The sequence below is a fragment of the Cyprinodon variegatus genome, unplaced genomic scaffold (assembly GCF_000732505.1).
Source record: "Cyprinodon variegatus isolate N-32 unplaced genomic scaffold, C_variegatus-1.0 Scaffold104, whole genome shotgun sequence".
Classification (NCBI taxonomy): Eukaryota; Metazoa; Chordata; class Actinopteri; order Cyprinodontiformes; family Cyprinodontidae; genus Cyprinodon; species Cyprinodon variegatus.
Window position 1 is genome coordinate 607,376 of NW_015150557.1, and position 20,203 is coordinate 627,578.

General features: G+C 38.0%; 3 protein-coding genes across 4 annotated transcripts in view; 1 reads left to right on the forward strand and 2 right to left on the reverse strand.

Annotated features, from left to right (window-relative positions):
- Positions 1-1,823: 1,823 nt before the first annotated feature.
- LOC107084578 (protein eyes shut homolog) lies at positions 1,824-3,217 on the forward strand. Its single transcript, XM_015374486.1, has 2 exons — positions 1,824-1,876; positions 2,025-3,217. Exon 2 carries the CDS (start codon positions 2,108-2,110, stop codon positions 3,215-3,217), a length of 1,110 nt encoding a protein of 369 aa, XP_015229972.1. The 5' UTR covers positions 1,824-1,876; positions 2,025-2,107.
- Positions 3,218-5,137: 1,920 nt separating this feature from the next.
- phf3 (PHD finger protein 3) lies at positions 5,138-17,540 on the reverse strand. 2 transcript variants are annotated; one of them, XM_015374510.1, is made up of 16 exons: positions 17,429-17,540; positions 15,185-15,435; positions 14,028-14,144; positions 11,967-13,293; positions 11,621-11,888; positions 11,240-11,291; positions 10,863-10,983; positions 10,332-10,488; positions 10,124-10,240; positions 9,800-9,922; positions 9,556-9,700; positions 9,252-9,438; positions 9,016-9,163; positions 8,559-8,648; positions 7,454-7,649; positions 5,138-7,359 (listed from the first exon to the last, which is right to left on the reverse strand). In XM_015374510.1, exons 2-16 carry the CDS (start codon positions 15,417-15,419, stop codon positions 5,681-5,683), a joined length of 4,962 nt encoding a protein of 1,653 aa, XP_015229996.1. In that variant the 5' UTR covers positions 15,420-15,435; positions 17,429-17,540; the 3' UTR covers positions 5,138-5,680. The 2 variants fall into 2 exon arrangements, with proteins under 2 accessions (XP_015229996.1, XP_015229997.1); XM_015374511.1 differs by having other exon boundaries at positions 15,185-15,431; positions 17,429-17,520.
- A 1,669-nt stretch (positions 17,541-19,209) lies between these two features.
- LOC107084584 (isoaspartyl peptidase/L-asparaginase-like) overlaps positions 19,210-20,203 on the reverse strand; it is a 5,603-nt gene continuing 4,609 nt past the window's right edge. Inside the window, exon 4 of the mRNA XM_015374490.1 lies at positions 19,210-20,109. Within this exon, the coding sequence (XP_015229976.1) occupies positions 19,901-20,109 (209 nt within the window). The 3' untranslated portion in view covers positions 19,210-19,900. The remainder of the gene's footprint in view (positions 20,110-20,203) is intronic.

Here is a 20,203-nt window from a genome sequence, read left to right on the forward strand (position 1 = left end):
AAACCTTTCGGAAATTTTCATCAAAACTTCTGGTCTAAAGTCACAAACCGTTTTGGAACAATTGAATATAGTGACAGGAACGAAAACAGCAACTTTCCAGCTGGTAGGAACATGCTGTGTTCGCAGATACTTATTATAAATATAGTGAAACCCTGAACTCATCTAGGCACCAGACTCTCTGGTTACAAAGCATGTACAGGCATTGGAAAAATTATTAGATTACCCTTTGATTTTCATTTTTTATTTATTTTTTTGTCTAAATGTATATTACCTAAAGAATACATTGCACTAAAAATGGAAAGCAAAGCATTTCAAAAAAAGAACATGACGGTGTATAAAGAGAATGACACAGTATACAGGCATTACAATGTGTTTGACTGTTCCCATGTACAGCTGCCAGTGCCAGCCTGGATGGAAAGGAGCCCTCTGTACGGAAACTGTGTCTGTGTGTGATCCTGAACATACCCCCCCTCCTCTTTGTGCCCATGGCTCCACCTGCATCCCTCTGCCAAATGGATATACCTGCCAGTGCCCCTTGGGAACTGCAGGAAGCCACTGCGAGACAGGTTGCAACACGGAACCAATCCATCCTTTTTTTTTTTTTCTCTTACAACATTATTTATAGGCATTGTATTTTTACCCTTTTTTACACTGCAACAAATAAGAAAACCCCATGTATTTCATTTATATTTTTAAGGCTAACTCAAGAAAAATTTGTGCATAGTGCATCATTTGTTTTTGAAATGTTTCACAAAGCATTAATTGCCATATACATTTTTATTCAAACCCCTTCACTCTAATACCCCGGAGTAAAATTCAGTGCAATCAATTTCCTCAGAAGTCATGTACTAAGATATGTTTCCATCTTTACCTGTCAGGGAAAAAAAAGACCTGGCTTTCAACCTAATTGTTAAGTCTTTACAATGTCAGCATCAATCAGAGAAAAAGCAAAAACGCTTCTATATCTGGAACAGCTGCAGAGATCAAATCACTTTTATTTATATGGAACCAGTTAACAACGCATGTGAAAAGGCACTTTACAAAGTGAATTTAATTAGATCATACTAACAGATCCAATGTTCAGATGGGAGAATCTGTCAACTCCACAGCTATTAGTCCTATGATCCACACATTTTCAATTTACAGTAATGTTGAGGAAATAGCAGACATGAGGAAAGACATTCTATAGTAGGTTAAAGCAACACTTAACCTTCAGCCTACTGCACATCACCCTGGACACACAACTCAAACATGGTGGTGACATCAGAGTGCTTTTCTGAAGGATACAGAAAGTAAGGCACATTATTATGCAATGCAAAAAAAAAAAAAAAAAAAGGACAATATTTTATATTGAATGGGTGCAACACTGGTAGGGACATGCCCCTAATGACTAAGTAGTTGAAATTAGATTCTATGAAGTAATAAATTAGGTAGATTAATTCACTGCAGGCCAGAATTGTATATCTTAATTTGCAAGACAAAGTTTTAAAATTGTGTTTCTTCTTCTTTTACTTCATAATTTAGCAGTATGTTGTATTTGCTTATCTCATAATAGTCACATGAAAGTTTGTAGATGTAATGCTACATCATTTTAAAAGAATAAGGCATCTTTTTTAAGTCTCGGTATCTCCTTTTTAAGTAATAAAATAAAATATCCTTTGTGTTTTGATTTTTTATTATTTCATTTAACATCTGCATTGTCTTTTCCATTTAGCTGTGACCATCACTGATCCTTTCTTCAGTGCTAACCAGTCTTCATGGATGTCATTCCCTCCTATGAGTATTAGGCACAGGATTGTTGTAGAGCTGCAGTTCCTACCTTTGTCACCTGATGGCATCATTGTCTACACTGCACAGCATCTTGGTGCTAAAGCAGGTGATCTACATCTTTGGTTGATATTAAAAATTATATGTGGTGTAGGAGCCAGAATCAGTACTGCTTCCTTTTATCTCTACACTAATTATAATAAAATACTTTTCAAACTATTATTCATGAGACTGTTTTATTTTTTTTCCCCCCACAGGAGATTTCTTCTGTATCTCCTTGACTGCTGGGTTTGTCCAGTTGAGATATAATCTTGGTGATGGCATACACATTCTCCAGTCAATGCAGAGAGTGGACCTACATGGCAGGATGTGGCATGTGGTAAAGGCTGGTCGGACTGGTCACCAGGGCTTCCTCAGCCTGGACAGTGAGGAGATCAGAGAGAACAGGACTAAAGGGATGACTACACTAGATGTTGCCACCGACATCTTTGTTGGAGGCGTGTCCACTTTGAGCTTCGTTTCCCCTGAAGCGACTGAACAGGAACCAATGAGCTTTACTGGTGGGTTGAGAGAACTTAAAATCAATGGCAAAGAACTGGAGCTAACAGAGACAGGAGCCCTTAGTGGGACAAACATCAGGGACTTGGATGGGACAGCCTGTGGGTACAAAGTGTGTCATAATGGAGGTCAATGCAGAGCTATAGGGGCTGACTCATTCTTATGTGTGTGTCCATCATTATGGAGTGGATCCCTGTGTAACCAGTCTGTAAGCTGTATAAACAACAGCTGCAGACATGGCTCGATATGCGTTCCATCTACTGCAACCTCCTACAGCTGCATATGTCCTTTCGGTTGGGTGGGGAGATACTGTGACACTAAAATGTCCACAGACACATTGAGGTTTGTAGGAAACTCATACATTAAACACATCGATCAAAGATTCAACACAAGAAACTTAAAGTACATACAGCTTTCTTTTACCTTCTATGCCAGCTCTAGTGATGGTTTAATTTTGTGGATGGGGACGGCCGAGCAGGAAGACGATGACTACCTTGCAGTTGGGCTGGAGGAAGGCAATCTAAAGATTGCAGTTAATCTTGGAGAAAGACTTGCTCTCCCAATTACGTTAAAAAATCTCACTCTCTGCTGCAGGAAATGGCATAATGTGTCTATAAATCTCAACCGAACGGTTATTCAGGTTTTCCTTAACAGGGAGGAAATCTTGTTTAAAGATTTGGACCCATTTGAGCGATACATAGCCTTAAACTCTGGGGGCGTGACTTTCTTTGGTGGCTTTGAATTAAACAGAAATGTATCAGTTGTCACCTCCGGGATATTTTCAGGGGGCTTTGAAGGAAGTATCAGAGATGTGATTTTGTTTGGAGATGAGAACCCGATGGTTTTACTTAAAAACAGTGAAGGTTTCAATATTTTTGAAGGCACTGAATGATAGTAAAACCATAATTTCTGAACTCCTAAAAATAGAAAAAAAAATCAACTGTTTGTTTGAAGTGCTGTAGTTCTAGTTTTTATTGAGTTTGCAATATTTATTGAAGATTTGACATCGTTTTGTAGAATATTGTTTAGACTGAGCTCAAAACACTAATAAAATACATTTTGAAAAAGTAGTCTACCTGAAATAATTGCTCTTTGTGTAAACATGTATTTATTGTACATACTATTGGCTATTATGTAGATTGAAATATTATAGTTACAAATAAATGATTTCATATTTCAGTAAATGGATGCAGCTGTAGTGCATCACAGATTCAAGGTAAGGCTCCTGTCTATTAAGAGGTTAGAAAACATCTAAATTTGATCAGCTGATTTTACAGGCATTCTTTGCTCATATTTAATCTTATAAATGGCCTGGTGGGCAGCTTATCCAGATTTACGTTTTTTATTTTAATGAATAATTACAGTTGTTAACCGCGGTGGTTCTCGTCGGCTCTTACAGGTGTTAACTATAATCAACAATTAATTTCTTTCTGCCTAAAGCAACTTGAAATAATTTTGAGAACTTTGTCGGTATAGATATCACTGCTAGCACAGTGTAATACCGCCCGACGACACGGACGTCCTTGTTAATATAATCAGTCCACCCATAAGGCTTTTGACATTCATAATAGGCCTACCTCCTTTTTTTATTTGTCATGACACTAGTATGGCAACCAAACATACTTATCTGACTCTCCAACTCACTCATCAAAACATCTTTAGTCTTTGTTAAACTTTTTTTGTTGGGTTTTTGCTCACTTCCCCTTAGTTTCCATTGGCAACCATTAAATAACAGGGATCAGCCGTCTGATTTAAATACACATCATTCATGCAGTGCTTTGCATGGATCCTTTATGGTTGAATGTGGTCAATAAAGGTCGCAGCCTTGAATGCAAACTTGTGCACACAGGTGCAATCTATCAAGGAAATGTGGTTGCTTTTATGCGTGCACATGGTTCAATTAATCTGAAATATATTTTTGCATGAACCATATTTGGGAACAACGTAATAGAACATCATCTTTGACAAATGAGACCCCAGGGTTAGGGGTCTTCTGCTCTTTTTGGGAAAGATGGTGTCCATCCAGAAATGGATTTCTCTGAATATCTTGGTTTTAATGGTTTGAGCTATTGTCTACCTTTAATCTTAAACCAGCCTGCTTTTATTCCCCTTTAATTCTTTCTATACAATTGCCAAATAACCAGATTTTTTTTTTTTTATCATAGCATCCTCTGTAAGATTTAAAGTACAAATCTAAATAGATCAAGCCATTTAGCAACTAACAACTTCAACAGACTCGTTTAAGTCTGATACCTAGTTTGAACTTCAAAAGGTTCTGGCACATATTGATACTAATTATATTAAATCAGAGCATTTCTAGCCAGCAGTTATAATGCAACAAAGCCTACCAAAGGGACAGGACAGAGGATATAACCTGTATAAATTTGTGTTGGAGGGAAGGATGATACAACTCAGAATGGACTGTTTGGGTTACATCCTTCTAGTTTCGTCTTGGTTTATTAAGTGTAAATCAGCACTGCCCCTCCCTCACCTGCTGCTGCTTTTCCCTTGATCACAGCAAATATGAATTCAGTTTATAGGACAGATTTCCAGGCATGAAAGCAGGCGGGTATGGTGTGCAAACTAAAGGAGGACAACCTATAACTCTTTTTAAGGCCACGCTATTTTAATTTAAAAAATAAATAAATCACACCATGCTTTTCATTTTGGTTTTAAACTTCTATAGATAAATTTTTACATATTATGCTATAAAAGTCTCATACTAGCACATGCCTATTTAAAATCAAAGGTTTTCAGGTCTGCCAACTTTGGCTGCTTTAAAATAAGACCTTAAGTAACTATTCCCAATAGAAAAGGATTAGTTTTATTATGAACTGTACATAAACACACGGTGCAAAGGCACACATCTCTAATGTATCATACAAGCCCAAATGTACATACTTTTCCAACTGAAAAAAAAAAACAATTATAAAATATTGAAGCAGTTTAAAAGAAATTAAAATAGAAAGAAAAGCACAAAGCTGCTGTTTAGATCTTAATTAAATATTGTGTTAAACATTTAAGCTAAAATGTGAAGCTCTTTAGTTCATCAATGCATCCACACTGTTGCATGAGACCGGGAAACTAATAGTACAGGAGTAACAAACAAGATAAAGACACAATCATTCGGTATGAACGTTTCCAGTATTCAGTCTTTTGTTGGTCTAAGTTTAAAAAAAACAAATTGTTGCGATCTCATTTGGCTGTACCTTCAATAACATAAAATGGAACTTCACTCTTGTATAAAATGAAAAAAAAAAAACTCTATAATTAGCCAGTGTAGAAAAGCGGCATGTACCAGCCATGTGATCAACAAGTCCTGAAGAGCTGAAAGAATTTAAAAAACAGAGCAATATTATGACGAGTAGCTGTCTTTTGAACTTCTACGTCCATTCTCATAATCAGAGTCCCGTCTGTGCCTGTGTCTGTCCTTGTGATGGCTGCTGTAATCATTGCTGTGGTGCTTCTCTTTCCTCCTCTCCCCGTGGCGGTCGTCCAAGTGTCCGTGGGGCCTGCTCCTCTCCCTGTACTTGTCGTCGTCGCTGTGCCCGTGCCTTTTCTCCCTCTCGTGGTGTCGGCTCTTTTTCTCATGGTAAGAGTCCTTGTGGGTGCTGTGCCTCCCATGGCGATCTCTGTCGTCTGTGTTTCGCGGCCTCTCCCACGGGTCGGTGTAGCGTTCGTTCAGAAGTTTCTGGTCTCTGGCTACGGATAACGCGTGACTGCTTGACTCGGCGAGGCTGTGAGGATGCTGATGGGCCTCTGAGGTGCTGTCCTCAGATCTCTGTGTGCTAGCATTCTGGACGTCTGTGTTCAAGCTGGACGTAGTGTTAGAAGTTGTGGCATCCATGTTGTTACAGCTCCCAGCTATCTGTTCAGAGGATTCTGTGCTTGAAACATCTTGAGGTCCTTGGACATCAGGAGGATTTGTAGTTTGAGTTACTGCTTCACCAGGAGGACCTGAGCCAGGATCATCTTTTTTCTTTGGAAATAATTTACTATTGGTTTCCTCCAGCTTGTGCCTGGCCTGTGGGAGCTGTAAATAACCTTGATGAAATGGTAACAGTGGATCCTTTTTAATACTGCTTGACACTGGAACTGGTTTAGGGTCAGAAACATCAGGAAGGCTGGCTTTATCCTTTTGTAGCACCATTGTTTTATCTTCACTCTCGGAGGAATATGCTGAAGATTTTTTCAGTATTCCACTTAAAGGAGCTTTTGAGAAAAATGCGTTATCTGCAGCAGCCTGGGATTCTGCCTGCTGCCGAGAATTCCCTTCACTTGTTTCCTTTTCAGATTCAGACAATGGACCAGAGCTGCTTTTGTTTGCTGAGGCAGAACCGTCGGTCTCAGTGCCACTCGGATGTGCCGGCATGTTCGCCAGGAATGCTTCAGTCGATACATCTGGGGGTTTATCTTTCAGTGTGATTGATGCATGATGGACCACAACAGGAGGATCTTTTCCCAGTGAGCTGTTAGAAGCAGATGCTTCAGAAGGACCCGGTACCTCAGGTTCAGCTTTAACAGATTTCGTTTCTTTCTTCCTGATGAGAAAGCGAGAAGCAGCGGCAGCTGTCGGACCCTTTGAGTCACCAGTTGATGCATCTGTTTTGGGAGCAGGAACGGTCTTCGGGGTGTCTTGTCCTGTTGTCACAGGTTTATCACCGACATCTGGCAGAGGAGGTAATTCCCCACCCCATCCTAATAACACACCTGGAAGAAAGCGAAGTGGCTTTTGTGACTCCTGGTTGCTCGGCTCCTCTGTTTCAGCGGGTTCTTCAGAGGAACCAGCAAGAGGCTCTTCTTCATTCGTATCGAGGGGTTTTTCTATCTCTTTCTTAAGGGGAGCAGTCAAAGAAGACAGGAACAATTTTTCCTCCTCCTCAGTGGTTCTTTTCACTTTCATGGGAACAGTGATGGGCTTAACTTCTGGGACAGTATTCACAGATTCATTCACATCCACAGTAAGAAAATCTCTCTTGGGTCTCTGGCGGATGATGAGTCCAAGGAGGAGGTTGGGGCGGTTGCTTTCTAAACCTGTCAAGTAAATTATTTAGGTTAAGAAATTTGACTTAATTAACTGGAAAAAAATATATATATAAAGGAAAAATAAGGTTCAGCATCTTGCTACCTGGCCCATCGAAGGGAACAAGCTGATGAGGGACTTTCTCTGTTGCGCCAAGGGGAATGAGATACATATCCTTCACTTGACGCAGATTATTGGACACAACCCCAAAACGCCTACGGCTGCTGAAGTAGGCATAAAGAAGAGTATAGGAGATCTCATCTTCTTCTGTGTCGGGGGAAAAGCGAACCAGGCAAACCTCCTTTAATCAAACAAAAAGCTTGTGTCAGTAAAAGCTACATTTCACATTGCAGAGGTTTAATAAAGAAAACATGATTAAGTCAGCCATCCAATGTAAGCAAGCCCATATTTAAAAGAGGTTCAAAATAATCTTAGCTTCTTAAACATAAAAAAAAAAAACAGCAGCAGAAAATTGCAACTATTCCTGTATCTAATAGACCAAAGTCATATTGCCATGACAAACCCAACAATAAGCACTAAATAATTTGAGTTTTAAATGAGGGGTGCAGCTAGAAATCTGATTCACTCCAAAATCAAAGAATGCAGTACATTAGTGTACCGGCTCACACTAACAGCATGGTTTGGTGGAGACACATATTCTGATAGAAGAAGGCTGAATGATGGTCATTTTTAACATCAAAGAAGTGTTTAAATTAATTTTGAAGAAGCATGGATAGAAGAAGGTATTTAAAAGAGCATTTCTCTGCCTAAAACACAGCAAGGTAAGGCTTTATTCAGGTTGCAGAGAACAGCAAGGAACTTTAAAATGTCTAATTTTATCCTTAAAAAGAACAAAGATCCTGTTTCCTAGCGACTACTCTAACAAACTAGTGCGACTGTTCATTCCAGGTGAACAAGCAAAAATATTTTTCTAATGCTGTCCTTAAATTTTCTTAAATCAAAAGTTTCAAACTAAAGTCTTAACCCTTTTAAACCCTTAAAACAATTCTTATACATTTTCTCTTTCACTTTTTTTTTTTTTACACATTTCCTATACTTAGAATTAGGAACTCAATTCAAGACATTCCTATATAGATTGAACTCTTTGTGGATAAAAAAAAAAAAAGAAAAAGTATGATTTCCTTTGGACGGAGGTGTTTCTTTTTTTTCCTTTTTAAATTCTAAAGATTAAAAAATCTTCAAAACTCACTTTGGTTCCAGTTGCCCGAATCTTCTCTAAATAGTCCCACACCGTCTGAGGACTTATCCTTCCACCAACCTGGATACTGTCTGGAAGGTCCTATTGAGAAAAAAAGAAAGTGCAGACCCACAAATAAATCAGATTTAAAAAAAAAAACAAGTAGAAGACAAATAGCTTTTTTTCTGGTAAATTATTTTTCTAATTATATATATTTTTTCCAAATAATGTAAGGAAGCTGTAGGTTTCTGGGTCATCTTGCTGCTGCTACTCATGTAACAGCCTCTCATGTGGCAGTAAAAAAAAGCTAAGCACTTCTGTTTTCTTGTATTCCAGTTCACCACTCCCCAAGTGTCATCAAGCTCAGTAAGTGCACATAACTGTGCACTTGAAGTCCAATTTCCAATTGCACCTGAAGGTGATGTTTATTTTCTACAAGACAAAACAGGTTTCTCTGTATCCACTCTACCTCAGATAAGTTGTCTAAAACGCCGGAGACAGGAAAAGCTTTTGTCACAAGTTTAGCCACCGAGTGCATATGAATGAATCCTCGCCACAGGGTCCTTAAGGTGGACAGGAAAGCAGCTTCTTCTTCTCTTCCAGCTGCATGATCTGACCTGTAGCAGAAAAGCAGATGGCGACAGTGAAGTAAAACATCTAAGTGTTTAATCAGAAAGGTCATATGTTTTAAAAATTGCTCCCCGCCTTGATTCAAAGCCTGATTTGGCATTTCTGAAGCTCTCCTCTAAAACGGTGAGATGAAGGTCATCGTCGACTGGATGAGGCGGCGTGCTCTTTCCCTCATCTGATTTAGTAGACTGCCTCCTCACCACTGTGGTCGCAACTTTGGCAACCTTGGTTTGGGCTTCTTCCACTGGGGGCGCCATTCGACCTTTTGCAAGAAGACACAGTATATGAAGGTGGAAGGAAGGAATTCTTATACAGAGTAAGATTCTTTGCAAGACAGAGCATATAGTCAGGAAAATCTTTTCTTATTTTCAGAGCTTACCGGTGCAGATTTTGCAATGTAGATCAAATAAGTGAGACTTGTGCTGGCTTGTAGTGTCTTTCTCGATCTTGATGTTCTCTTCTTTTCTTTCAGGGGTTTTGGGAGATTCTAGAACCTCTTCAAGCACTTTGGGAAAAGGCTCAAGCTAAAAAAAAAAAAAAAAAGCACAAAAATAACTAAATGTTAAATTTTAAGGAGTAAAAAAAAAAAGGAGGGAAAAAAAGCACTGAAATTTTGCTTTTACCTCAACAGGCTCTGGTGCTTTCATCGGCTCCTGGCTCTCAATTTCAATTTCACCTTTGTGGGTAATCTTAGTGATGGGTCGTCTCTCAACCTCTCTTTGCTCTTTTTCAATCATCTCAATAGTCTGAAAATTAATTTAAAAAAATTTAGTTTTTTTTCTAAAAAAAAAACAAATAGATTCGGATGCACTTCTGGGGAAAAAAAAGACAAACTTTATAACTCTCTAAACAGAGTAAACATCACCTCCTGAGAGCATTCAAAGGTTAACAAGAAAAGCATAATCAGTATGTGCAATAAGAAATAGGAAACGTTAAGCATCACATACATGTCTGTTCTCTCTTTGTCGCCAGGCAGCCAGCTCTTTTGAAGCCAGTTCCTCTGGACTCATGCGGATCAGGTTACCAGGAGAAATTTCCCCTTTGAGAACCCTTTTAAACAGAACCTGCCAGAGAAAACACAGAAAAGCAACTTCAAGAACATGAATGGTGAAATGGGAAGACTTTAGATTATGCTTAGCATAAATTGGTTCTTACGTTATTTTTTGTATCTTTCAGGTTAAACATCAAGCTTCTGTATTTGTTCTTGTATTTATGGTCAGTGTCTTTATAAAGGTGAAACAGCTCTTTCTCAGTCTTCTTGGCAACTTCAGAGGCTCGCTCCTCTGGGATGCTTAGATCCGAATCCTTCAGCCTAAAATGGACAAACTGCTGATTATATGGTTTTCTTTCACTAAAAGAAATTAGCAGTTATCTCACCAATGTATACTTATAAAAAAAGTAAGAATAAAAGAAAAAGGGATCACATTTTTTTCGAAACTTAAAGGAATTTATATTTACCTATATAAATTATGAAATACCATTTTATTAAACAGTTAAATCAAATGAAATAACAAAGAAAACAAAAAAACGTAACCTAAAATGGGGTAGACCAAGCATATACTAATATCTAACTTCTTAAATCTCTGTGGTTTTAATTTGAGCAAGCTATTTTGAAAATAAAAAAAAAACCTTCTGTTCCATGATCCTTACAGCCTGTTTGAAACCCCCCAGAGGAAAAATACTGACCTCTGCGTGAGGATTTCTTTCAGAGAATCACGGACACTTCGCCTGATGGCCTCCACTGACACGGGTTTCTTCGAGGTCAAAGACGGAGCCTTACTTTTAGTTTCGTGTTTGGACAGATTACCTAGGTGGTGAGAATGTTGATATAATCAATGCGGGGATTAAATTAAATGTTAACTCTAAGGTATACTATGATTTTAAAGGATTATCATGGAAAACATTTTCCCATTTAAAATGTTAATTATATAACAAAGTCATCCTGTAGATCATCTTACAGGGTCACTGAACCATGGAACATGTGACCCAGCTTTGGCCTCAAGCCTACATCATTTTAAAAGCAGAACAAGTCAGACAATTTTTTTACATTCACTGCTTTTCACCTGTTTTATGAGCTGCTTCTTTGACATCCGTGGAATGCCTCCTTTCTGCATCCTGCATAAAAATAAGTACACATATTAGATTAGATCCATTTATTATACAATTCATTAAGAGAACACATTTCATATTGTAGGAAAAGTCCCCAGTAACAAAGAAATGCTAAGAGTAGCTCTGGCTTGTGATGGTATGTGAGAAACCGAACATGTGAGTGGACTGTTTCCCACACACCTATGTGCACAACTGAAGCAAAAGCTTCTACAGTGGTAACACTGACTGTGATTAATAAAGGATGATTTAGCTGTGGAAACAAAATATAAATCTCTCTCGAAAGAGAAAGAAAAAACGTGAGCGTTTACTGTGGCCACCCATGTCCCTCTGGTTACCTTTCTAACTGGTCTGACGCCGCCTGAGGCTAGTGGCTGGGAGGATCCTGGACGGAGTTTTTGAGGCGGCTTGTGATCCTGCTCAACAGGAGCTTCTGGCTTGGGCTCTGCTAAAGGCTCAGGATCCACCTTCTTACTTTCCTCCTCACAGCATTTTAAGCACACATACATCTGGTCCTCCTCCTCCATCTCCCGCACTTTGGCAAGGTCGAGACCAACGCAGTCTCCATGGAACCAGTCGTCACAACGACCGCAGCCAACCATAAACCTAAACAAAGCAGCATTATTATAGAAAGGTGTTTAAAGATGAAGTGGATGGATCCAGAGAGAGGGGGGCAATACTTACATGTTATTGTGGTGTTTTTTACACAGCCCACAGCAGTTGTTTCCATCCCAAACAGTCTCACTATCAGCAAGTGGCTCCTCAACCGTTTCCTTCTTCACAGGGGGGGCGTTATCTGGAACAAACAGCTCTGGCTCCTCCAATGAAATGCTCCTAGAATTCCTACTTTTCTGTTTCTGGAGAATCTTTTCAGGCTTTTTAACTTTCTCCTCTGGAGTTTTTAGAGAGTTGCCTGGATTACTGTGAGCATGATGGTGATGATGCTCCTCCTTTGAGCTATGATGGGGATTGTTTTGCTTAGTAGGTCCCTGGTGATCTCCAGCACGATTAGAAGGTAACGGTATCTTCTTTGTGGCGGAGCCTGGTGTACCTGGTAATTTCGGCTTAGTTTTATCATCCCCTCCACTGTGTAGCTTTTGAACTTTAGCAGCATGCTCACTGTGCGTGTTTTCTGTGTGTCTTTTCAAAGGAGAAACCTCCTGTTTGTCCTTCACAGACTTCGTTTTGTGTAGGTCTTCTCTCGGACTACTTCTGGAAGGCTTTTCTTGGGTAACTTTATGCTCCTTATCTGCGTGGCTCATTTTAGATGAAGCCAACTCCCTGATCTTGTTCAGTGTTGAGCCTTGTTTAGGTTTAGGGGGTGTTTTGGCTGCAGTCAGGTGGTTTCCCTTACCATCAGTCTTTTCCTCTTCGGCTATGTCATTATCAATGCTCAGTGGATATTTCACACCATCTTTTCCTTTGTGGAATGCTCTTTTCTTTTTTACTGGACTTTTCTTCTCTTCCTGTCTTGCTTCATGCGGGGAGGTGGTTTCCATTAATGTTCCGTTTGAGGTTTGCACATCATTTGGGTTCACATATGGGCCTAAACTGAGATTTGCATCATCAGACAGGTTCTTTGCCGTTGCATCGATTTCTGACACGTTTTCTGGTGTAGCCGTTTCTTGTACTGGATTCTGCATGCAGACGGCATCATCTGGCAAAATGGCCATATCGATGTTGCCACCGTAGGTAAAGCTATCCTCAAAGCATGCTGGCTCACTTGTGTCAAGGCTTTGGGTGTAGGAGGGTCCTGGAAGCAGCTCAATTTTAAACCCACCAATTGTGACAGTAAGTCGTCTCAATACGACAGTGGGATTCAACCATAATCCACCATCAAGATCGCTAATGTTAATGCGCCCTCCCTCAGTCAACTCTTTTTTCTGCTGCGCACCTCCAACTCCTTTCTCTATGAGAAAAGACTTTGTTAGCCATTTGCTGTGCCTCCTTCCAGGTCGTCCTCTGATTAAGGTGTTCTTAGACATCCTAGGCTGGTGGTCACCTCTATGATCTAAAGTAAAAGAAAAACAGTGACAATAACATCACAATTTTTGCTTTTTAATCAAATGTCTAAATATTAAATAGCCTTTAAATAACTGATGACTAGGAAAACAAATATTTTAGGACATCTAGGGATGTCCTGATCCAATAGAGAGTTTCAATCCGATATCAATCAAAAAACTAATATTGGAAAAAACCAGCCAGCATTTAAAATCTCTGCTAAAAGGATGTTGTTAGAAACACTCATTTTTACTGAAATTAAAACAATATAACACAAACTTGTACATGATATTAGTGCTAAAGGGATACAGCATTTGTAAATCAACACGGTGATAAAATTGGAGATGCATCTATACGATAGATTGTGGCCTATCCTTGACTTTGTGCCATTAGGGAAAAATAGGGACTTGTTGATTTTAACCACTTCCATTGTCTGTTAAAAAACAAGCAATAAAAAAAAAATTTTTTCTTTACCTGCTATTTGAATACACTAACAATGCAAGTGTCTTTTAACTATTGAAAGTCAATCTCAAGTACTGCTTTTATTTTAAGTAAATGCTTGAAAGAACAAAACAATGTGAATAAAAATGTAACAAATAGAAAAATAAAAGTTGCTGATACTAGCAGGATAACAGCTGCTTAGCTAACAGTTATAATCAGATTTTCCAACAGGCGCCAAACATTTCTAAATGTCTATGCTTTATGTCTGATAGAAAACCCAACACTGAATGATCGCCCACTTACCGTAGTCTAAATTGTTGGGATGTTTTTTCTGCTTGCCAGGGATCTGTTTATCCTGTGAGGTCTCTGCAACATTCAGTTCACCGGAGAGGCCTGCAGGTTCTGAATCCCTATGTGGACCTACAAAAACAAAAATAAAAGAATTTAGTTGCTTGTTATGACCATGCAAAGATTAAGTAAACTACAACTCAAATGTGAGAAAGGCTTCAAAACTGCTCCAAATTGGTATGTTACTGTTTCTATGGTTCAAACTTAAGCCTTCTCCAGCTGTATTGGACAATAGGTAGCACTGCTGGGCAGCTGGCTGCACAAGAGCTAAAAATAAATCCCTTCTGAAAAATAAGGATCACCAATTGGTCTTATTAAAGAAACTCTTTACAACAAATAAAGTTGAATACGGTATGAGTGGGAGTTCTGTTAAGCAATAACTTTTGCAATTTCTAATGTGCAATCATGATTTAATACCCTGTGTAATAACCTGTTTTATATTTATTACCTAGTGCAAAAACATTATATAAATACCTATTTATATGAATATAATTTTAATGTGCTGTGCAATAACCCTTTATAGTAATCCTTGTGTATACCCCATGCACCTTTTCTCCATTTGGCACCTCCTTCTTCTTTTGGACTATTGAGCTGATGTAAGAAGTAAATTTCTCCACTGTGAGTTCAATAAAGTCTATCAATCCAACAGCTACCTGAGCAGACATCAAGCTTACAGGAACAAAATGGCAAAACCAAATAATACTCTGCAAGTTTACTGACAAATATTAATGAATTTAACAGTTGTTTATTCTAATTATATCTTTAGCTTGTGTAGCAAATTCAAAATAAATGTCACTTAGTGACAGCATTTACCTATATGTTTTATATCTGCACACACCGTAAGTATTGATTTTCTGATTTAAATTAAAGCCATTGAGTCATACAATGTAGCCGCTTATAATCCTCGGTCAACAGTACACACAGCTGGTTACTATGGCAATGTTTTCCAGCACATTTCAGTATTTGAACTTAGGTCAAACTGGGTTAAAGATCTACTAAGTAAAATCCTTTAAGGATTTTTTAGGGTTTCAAAGACCTGGTGAACATTTTAACTGTTTAGAGTCTGAACCACAAATCTATATGTAATCATTTTATCCAACTTTTAGACTTACCTGCTGAGCCAGCAATGTGAAAAGTGGGATCTTCATTTTCCAGCAGATTGAATTGAGTGCTTGCACATCCAAACATGGGGTCTTTGTCACTGAGCATGTTCTTCAGAGAGTCTTCGAGTCTGGATCCTGTGCCTAACTCATTACTTGCATCACATTCCAGATTCTGACTCAACGTTAGGGACTCATCCAACTGGTCACTGGGTATTAAATGGTTAAAGGTGTCCACAATATCCATGAATGCTGCTGCCTACCTGGATCAAAACAACAAACACAAAGTATGAAAAGGTGGCCCGTATTATTAGTATCTTGTTTTAAGCCAAAACAGGGTTCCTACAGCATAAGGTAAGTTCAACTCAAGACTTTTCAATGCCACTTAAAATAAAAATTTAAGACCAACTTGACAAAAAACAATAAAAACCTGGTAGCGACAAATTTACCCCAAATGTTTATTTTAACATAAACCATTACTTTCTGGCCAAGTAGATATGTTTCACATTTTTTTTAAAACTTTCCATATGGGAAGAAAGCTAAAGAAAAACAGATAACATATATTTTTAACAACTAATGAACTGAATTCACCAACTTTGTTTTGTTCCCCTGCATTCATTAGTGGCGTACCACCAAGCATTTTCCTGATATTCAGTTCTACTAGCGCTGTTGGTGATGTGAAAGATGCTGTGGAGGAGTTGCAGAGTAAGGTTGGAACAGAACAGAGAATCACCTGCTGCTTCTCTTTAACTTGATTTTGACGCTTTGAGTTTCGTGATTTGAACATGTGTCTCCACTGCCTTGATTCCCATCGTGCTTCCTCTACATTCCCTGGTAGTGGTTTTAGCCATGCAGAAAACTCTTGGATGGATGGCGTTTTTTTCGTTGAATTTAAAAATTCCCCATGTTGTCCAGATAAAAAGTTACTGGCACATCATCCCAAGATCCGGCCACAACATCTTTTGTAATGGTTCCACTATCAGGACGAAACCAATAATGGTTACAGCGATCAGCTTGGTAAATGTACGAAAAATATTGTAAATTATTTTATTGTTCAATATGGATTACAAAACTAAAATCCTATTTATGTTGTGGAAACCATTTTAAAACCTTTGAAAGACTGATTTAAGACATTTTAATACCAATTAAGGCCTTGATTTTATATGTATGGTTTTGAAAAATTTGAAGAATTTTAATGCCTTTTAAGACTTTTTAAGGATCTGCGGGAACCCTGCATAACGATCCATCATGACGTTTTGAATTGAGAAAAGTTTCTACAAATCACATTACTTTTTTTTTCCCTAAATAAATTCAACAAGTCAATAACCCCACACTTATAATGAATAAGAAGGTACAAATGTCAAAGATTAATTAACAAGATATTACTTTTAAAAAAAATACTGTAATTAATGCATGGAAACTTTTTTTAAATGCTACTATTTTTCTAATCAACAAAAATAGACACGATTTTAAGTAAAGTCTATTGCATTGCTTTAACAAATAAAGTTGCTCAATGTCAGAAAATGTTTGCTGACAACCCTCCTGTGACCATATACGAAAAAATAAAAAAACTACTACAACTAGGCCATGCAAACTTTAATATTCGCTACCGGGACTTGCTATTCATTAGATTACATGTGGCCAATCAACAGGGACAAAGATTGTAAACAACCTCCGTTTGATCGCTGTTAGTTACCGTTAAGTGTGTTGAATGGGAGTGGATGACGTGTATCCAATATTTTCAACAAATCCCAAAACAGGCCAAATTTAAACACTTAAAAAACCACATAACTATCCAGAAATCTGTCACATGGCTTTATTTTCCATCTAAGTTAGGCTAAACCTCACCTGTTTCACTTGCAATCAAAACAACGCCTTACTGAATCAGTTAAAACGTCTTAGCTTAGCATGCTAACTGCAGGACAACAATCCGCTTTAAAACGCCATGATGGATTTTAGCATGCCTCACTTTGGTGTAAAAATATAATGCACTGTAACTCGCTATTTCAAACATTTACAGAGTTAAAGATCGCACTCGGATTCAAAGCATGCATCGTTTATGTGGATTTCTTTTTTTGTTTAACTTTAAGATGAATGTCTGACATGGCGACAGCTAGTTAGCATTAGCACGGGCCTTTGCTATCAAGTTTGTTTGTAGCAAAAATGTTGATACGATGCCTTTAGAGGTGCGTGTTTTATAGAGCTGCGCTTGGGTTGTTATTGTGAATAGTTTGTATGTATGTGGCAGACTCTCACCTCTACCGTGCTGCGATAACGTTATCCACTCGTGTAAGGTTACATTCTAGCACAGCTGCACCCAGCAACTTCCTGAGCCGTCATTCGTCCCGCTGCTGAACGGCTCCGACCACGAGGGTCACGTGGTTTCTGTTTACGGACAGCGACGCGGCCCATTCTCGACATGACAGACATCTACAGGCTTATTTCTTCTGCATTAAAAGTTGGATTTAATGAAACAGTAAATCTCAGTGTGACAGACATAAAAGACAAAACTTAAAAAAACAATTGAAAGGAAAAATAAGTAATACCTTAAATAAACTTCTTAAATAAACAGCTTAAAACTAATGCAAAGGAAAGGTATTATTAACCAGATTACAAGGTTACATTTGACACAATGAAAAAAAAAACAAAGCAAGACATTGGCATTTATTTTACCTTTTTCATTATAATTTTATATATATATATATATATATATATATATATATATATATATATATATATATATATATATATATATATATATATATATACATAAAGCAATTTTGCTCTTGTTACTAACGTTATAAATGTTGTTTTTAACGCTTCAGTTACATTTAAGACCCCTTTTCTCATTCCAGTCATCGTGGGTATAGAGGACGATCTTTTATTTCCGGGTGGATCATCTAAATAACTAGTCCTCCTAATTGTCAATCATTCTGGTGATATTTTAACGTAACGTCCTATGCTTGTCCCTTCAGATACATATGTATGGTGAGCTACGATTTCAGCCAATCATTAAAGCTCACCTTTCTGCGGTTTTAAAAATTCACAAAAATCCGCCACAATACATTTAACCTGACATAAGCCAGATTGATATGTGTACTTCAGTTTGAATTTTGCACAGTTTATTTGGGATTACATGTAAGTTTGGGCATTCACAGAACTCGCGACAATTCATCTTGCTTGTAAGGTAACACGAGGCTGTCCTTTTTTGTGTTTTTCTTTCAAATAATCTAGGTCTTCTTGGGCTCTTTCAAGTCAATTACATTTATTTAGGCTATATAGTGCCAATTCACGAAAAAGACACTTTACAGAGATCCTTCAATAAGTCCATACAGTCAAATGAGATCTATCTAAGGAATATCAGCTGATTGTATCAAGCAATTGACAGGAGACCTTTCCTGGATGAGCATGAACAGCTGATATGCATTTGTGTTGTGTTGTGGATTCTTCAGCAACCCCTCACAATGAGCATGCATGCAGCAATTGTGGAGACAATTAAAAAATTCCAGTCCACAAGGAGAAACACCCTTTAGGAACATATATATTCCATGTAGGTCCAGTAGCAAAAGGTCTAGCAGCTTGACAGCAATTGACTTCCCACATGAGCCACTGTTGTTCATTAGGTTTGAACTCATTAGGTGACATTCAGGGAACCAGTTTTGTGTATGTTCTTTGTTTCACCATTGGTTAGGGGACACCGCTATAAGTCAAACGTAGTCACAGAATCGGCAATGCTTTTACTTCAGATGCCCTTCCTGTCACCATCCCCGTATCACATGAAGATTTACCCTAGTCTTTGCAGTACTGCCTCAAACCTTTTTTTTTCTGTTATAACAAAATTAGTTTTAACTTAGAAGATTTATTCCACAGTTGGCATATTCTCAATACTAACCTGCCCCCTTATGTTCATCTACACTTATAGTCATTGCAAAAAAAGAGTAAGAGTCTGTTAAGTAAACATTACTATCAAATTTATTGTTTTAAGCATTTAAAAATTTTACACTTCATCAATTTCTGAAGTTCCAAAGTTAGAGTTCAACCTGTGAAACAGAGTATATGGAGATGTTATCAATACAATGTCTAAAAAAACTCTTATTCTAAAAAGACTGTTTATCTTCCACAGATCCACTTCTAAAAAAAAACAATTTCTTATATAAAAAAAGAAGTTAAAACATTGCAAATACCATAGAAGTGCTTGTTGTCTCGGCTAATCATAACATTTCCTTCATATTTCTTACATAGAAGCAAAAACAAACTGGAAATATTGCAAAATTAAAGAGCCTCCCTCCATGTTTTGGATTCTTGTAGAAGACCACTTTCGACTAGCAGATTGAATAGTCATGTAGGTCCTTGTGAAGGCTGGTCGACATTTACCCCTCACATCAGAGAACCAACAATATCGCTGATAAGGTGGGTGTCATATGGATCCAACCGTCTTAAGTTACAGAGGTGAGTTTTTGAGAAGGGCAGCTCACAAGGATTATGCCAAATGCTATACATTGACCATAAAAATAATTTGATAAATCTCATATTCAACAAATACTTTGGTCAAAACTTATTCAATGTTGCTTTATTGATTACTATTGTAAAATACTTTTTTTATTTTACACACCTTAGTTGGAACAAAAAATCATCTCCCAAAAAACACCAATAAAAAATAGAAAACTGTTTTAGAGGTGCATTTCATTTTCTAATAAAAAAAAATACATATAATAAAAACAAAATCTTCTACAGGGACAGTTTCTCTTTGAGCTTCTCCTTTGGGTCTATTCCAAACCACAGCACATCATCTTCAGCAGCAGCCCAGGCCATCCGCTTGGTGGTGAATGCAGCAGCCCACTGCCCTGATGGAGAAACTACAATGGCACCACCTGCTCCTTGGACCCGATCACCCATGTGCTGCAGGGACAACTGTGAGGCATCTTCTACTGACTTCCCTGTGACGGAGCAAAAGAAATGAAAGAGCAATCATGTCTATTTGTTTCCAGTAACTTAAATAACATGTTAATGTAATCTGTTCTTGGTTCTCTT

Bases quoted from the DNA above. Each gene is read 5' to 3' on its own strand.
- LOC107084578 (XM_015374486.1), top strand. From the start codon at position 2,108: ATGCAGAGAGTGGACCTACATGGCAGGATGTGGCATGTGGTAAAGGCT.
- phf3 (XM_015374510.1), bottom strand. From the start codon at position 15,419: ATGGATATTGTGGACACCTTTAACCATTTAATACCCAGTGACCAGTTG. The intron at 11,292-11,620 runs GTAACCAGAGGG...ATTTTTATGCAG, and splicing joins GCGTCAGACCAGTTAGAAAG to GATGCAGAAAGGAGGCATTC. The intron at 8,649-9,015 runs GTAGAGTGGATA...TTTTCTCAATAG, and splicing joins TTTTAGACAACTTATCTGAG to GACCTTCCAGACAGTATCCA.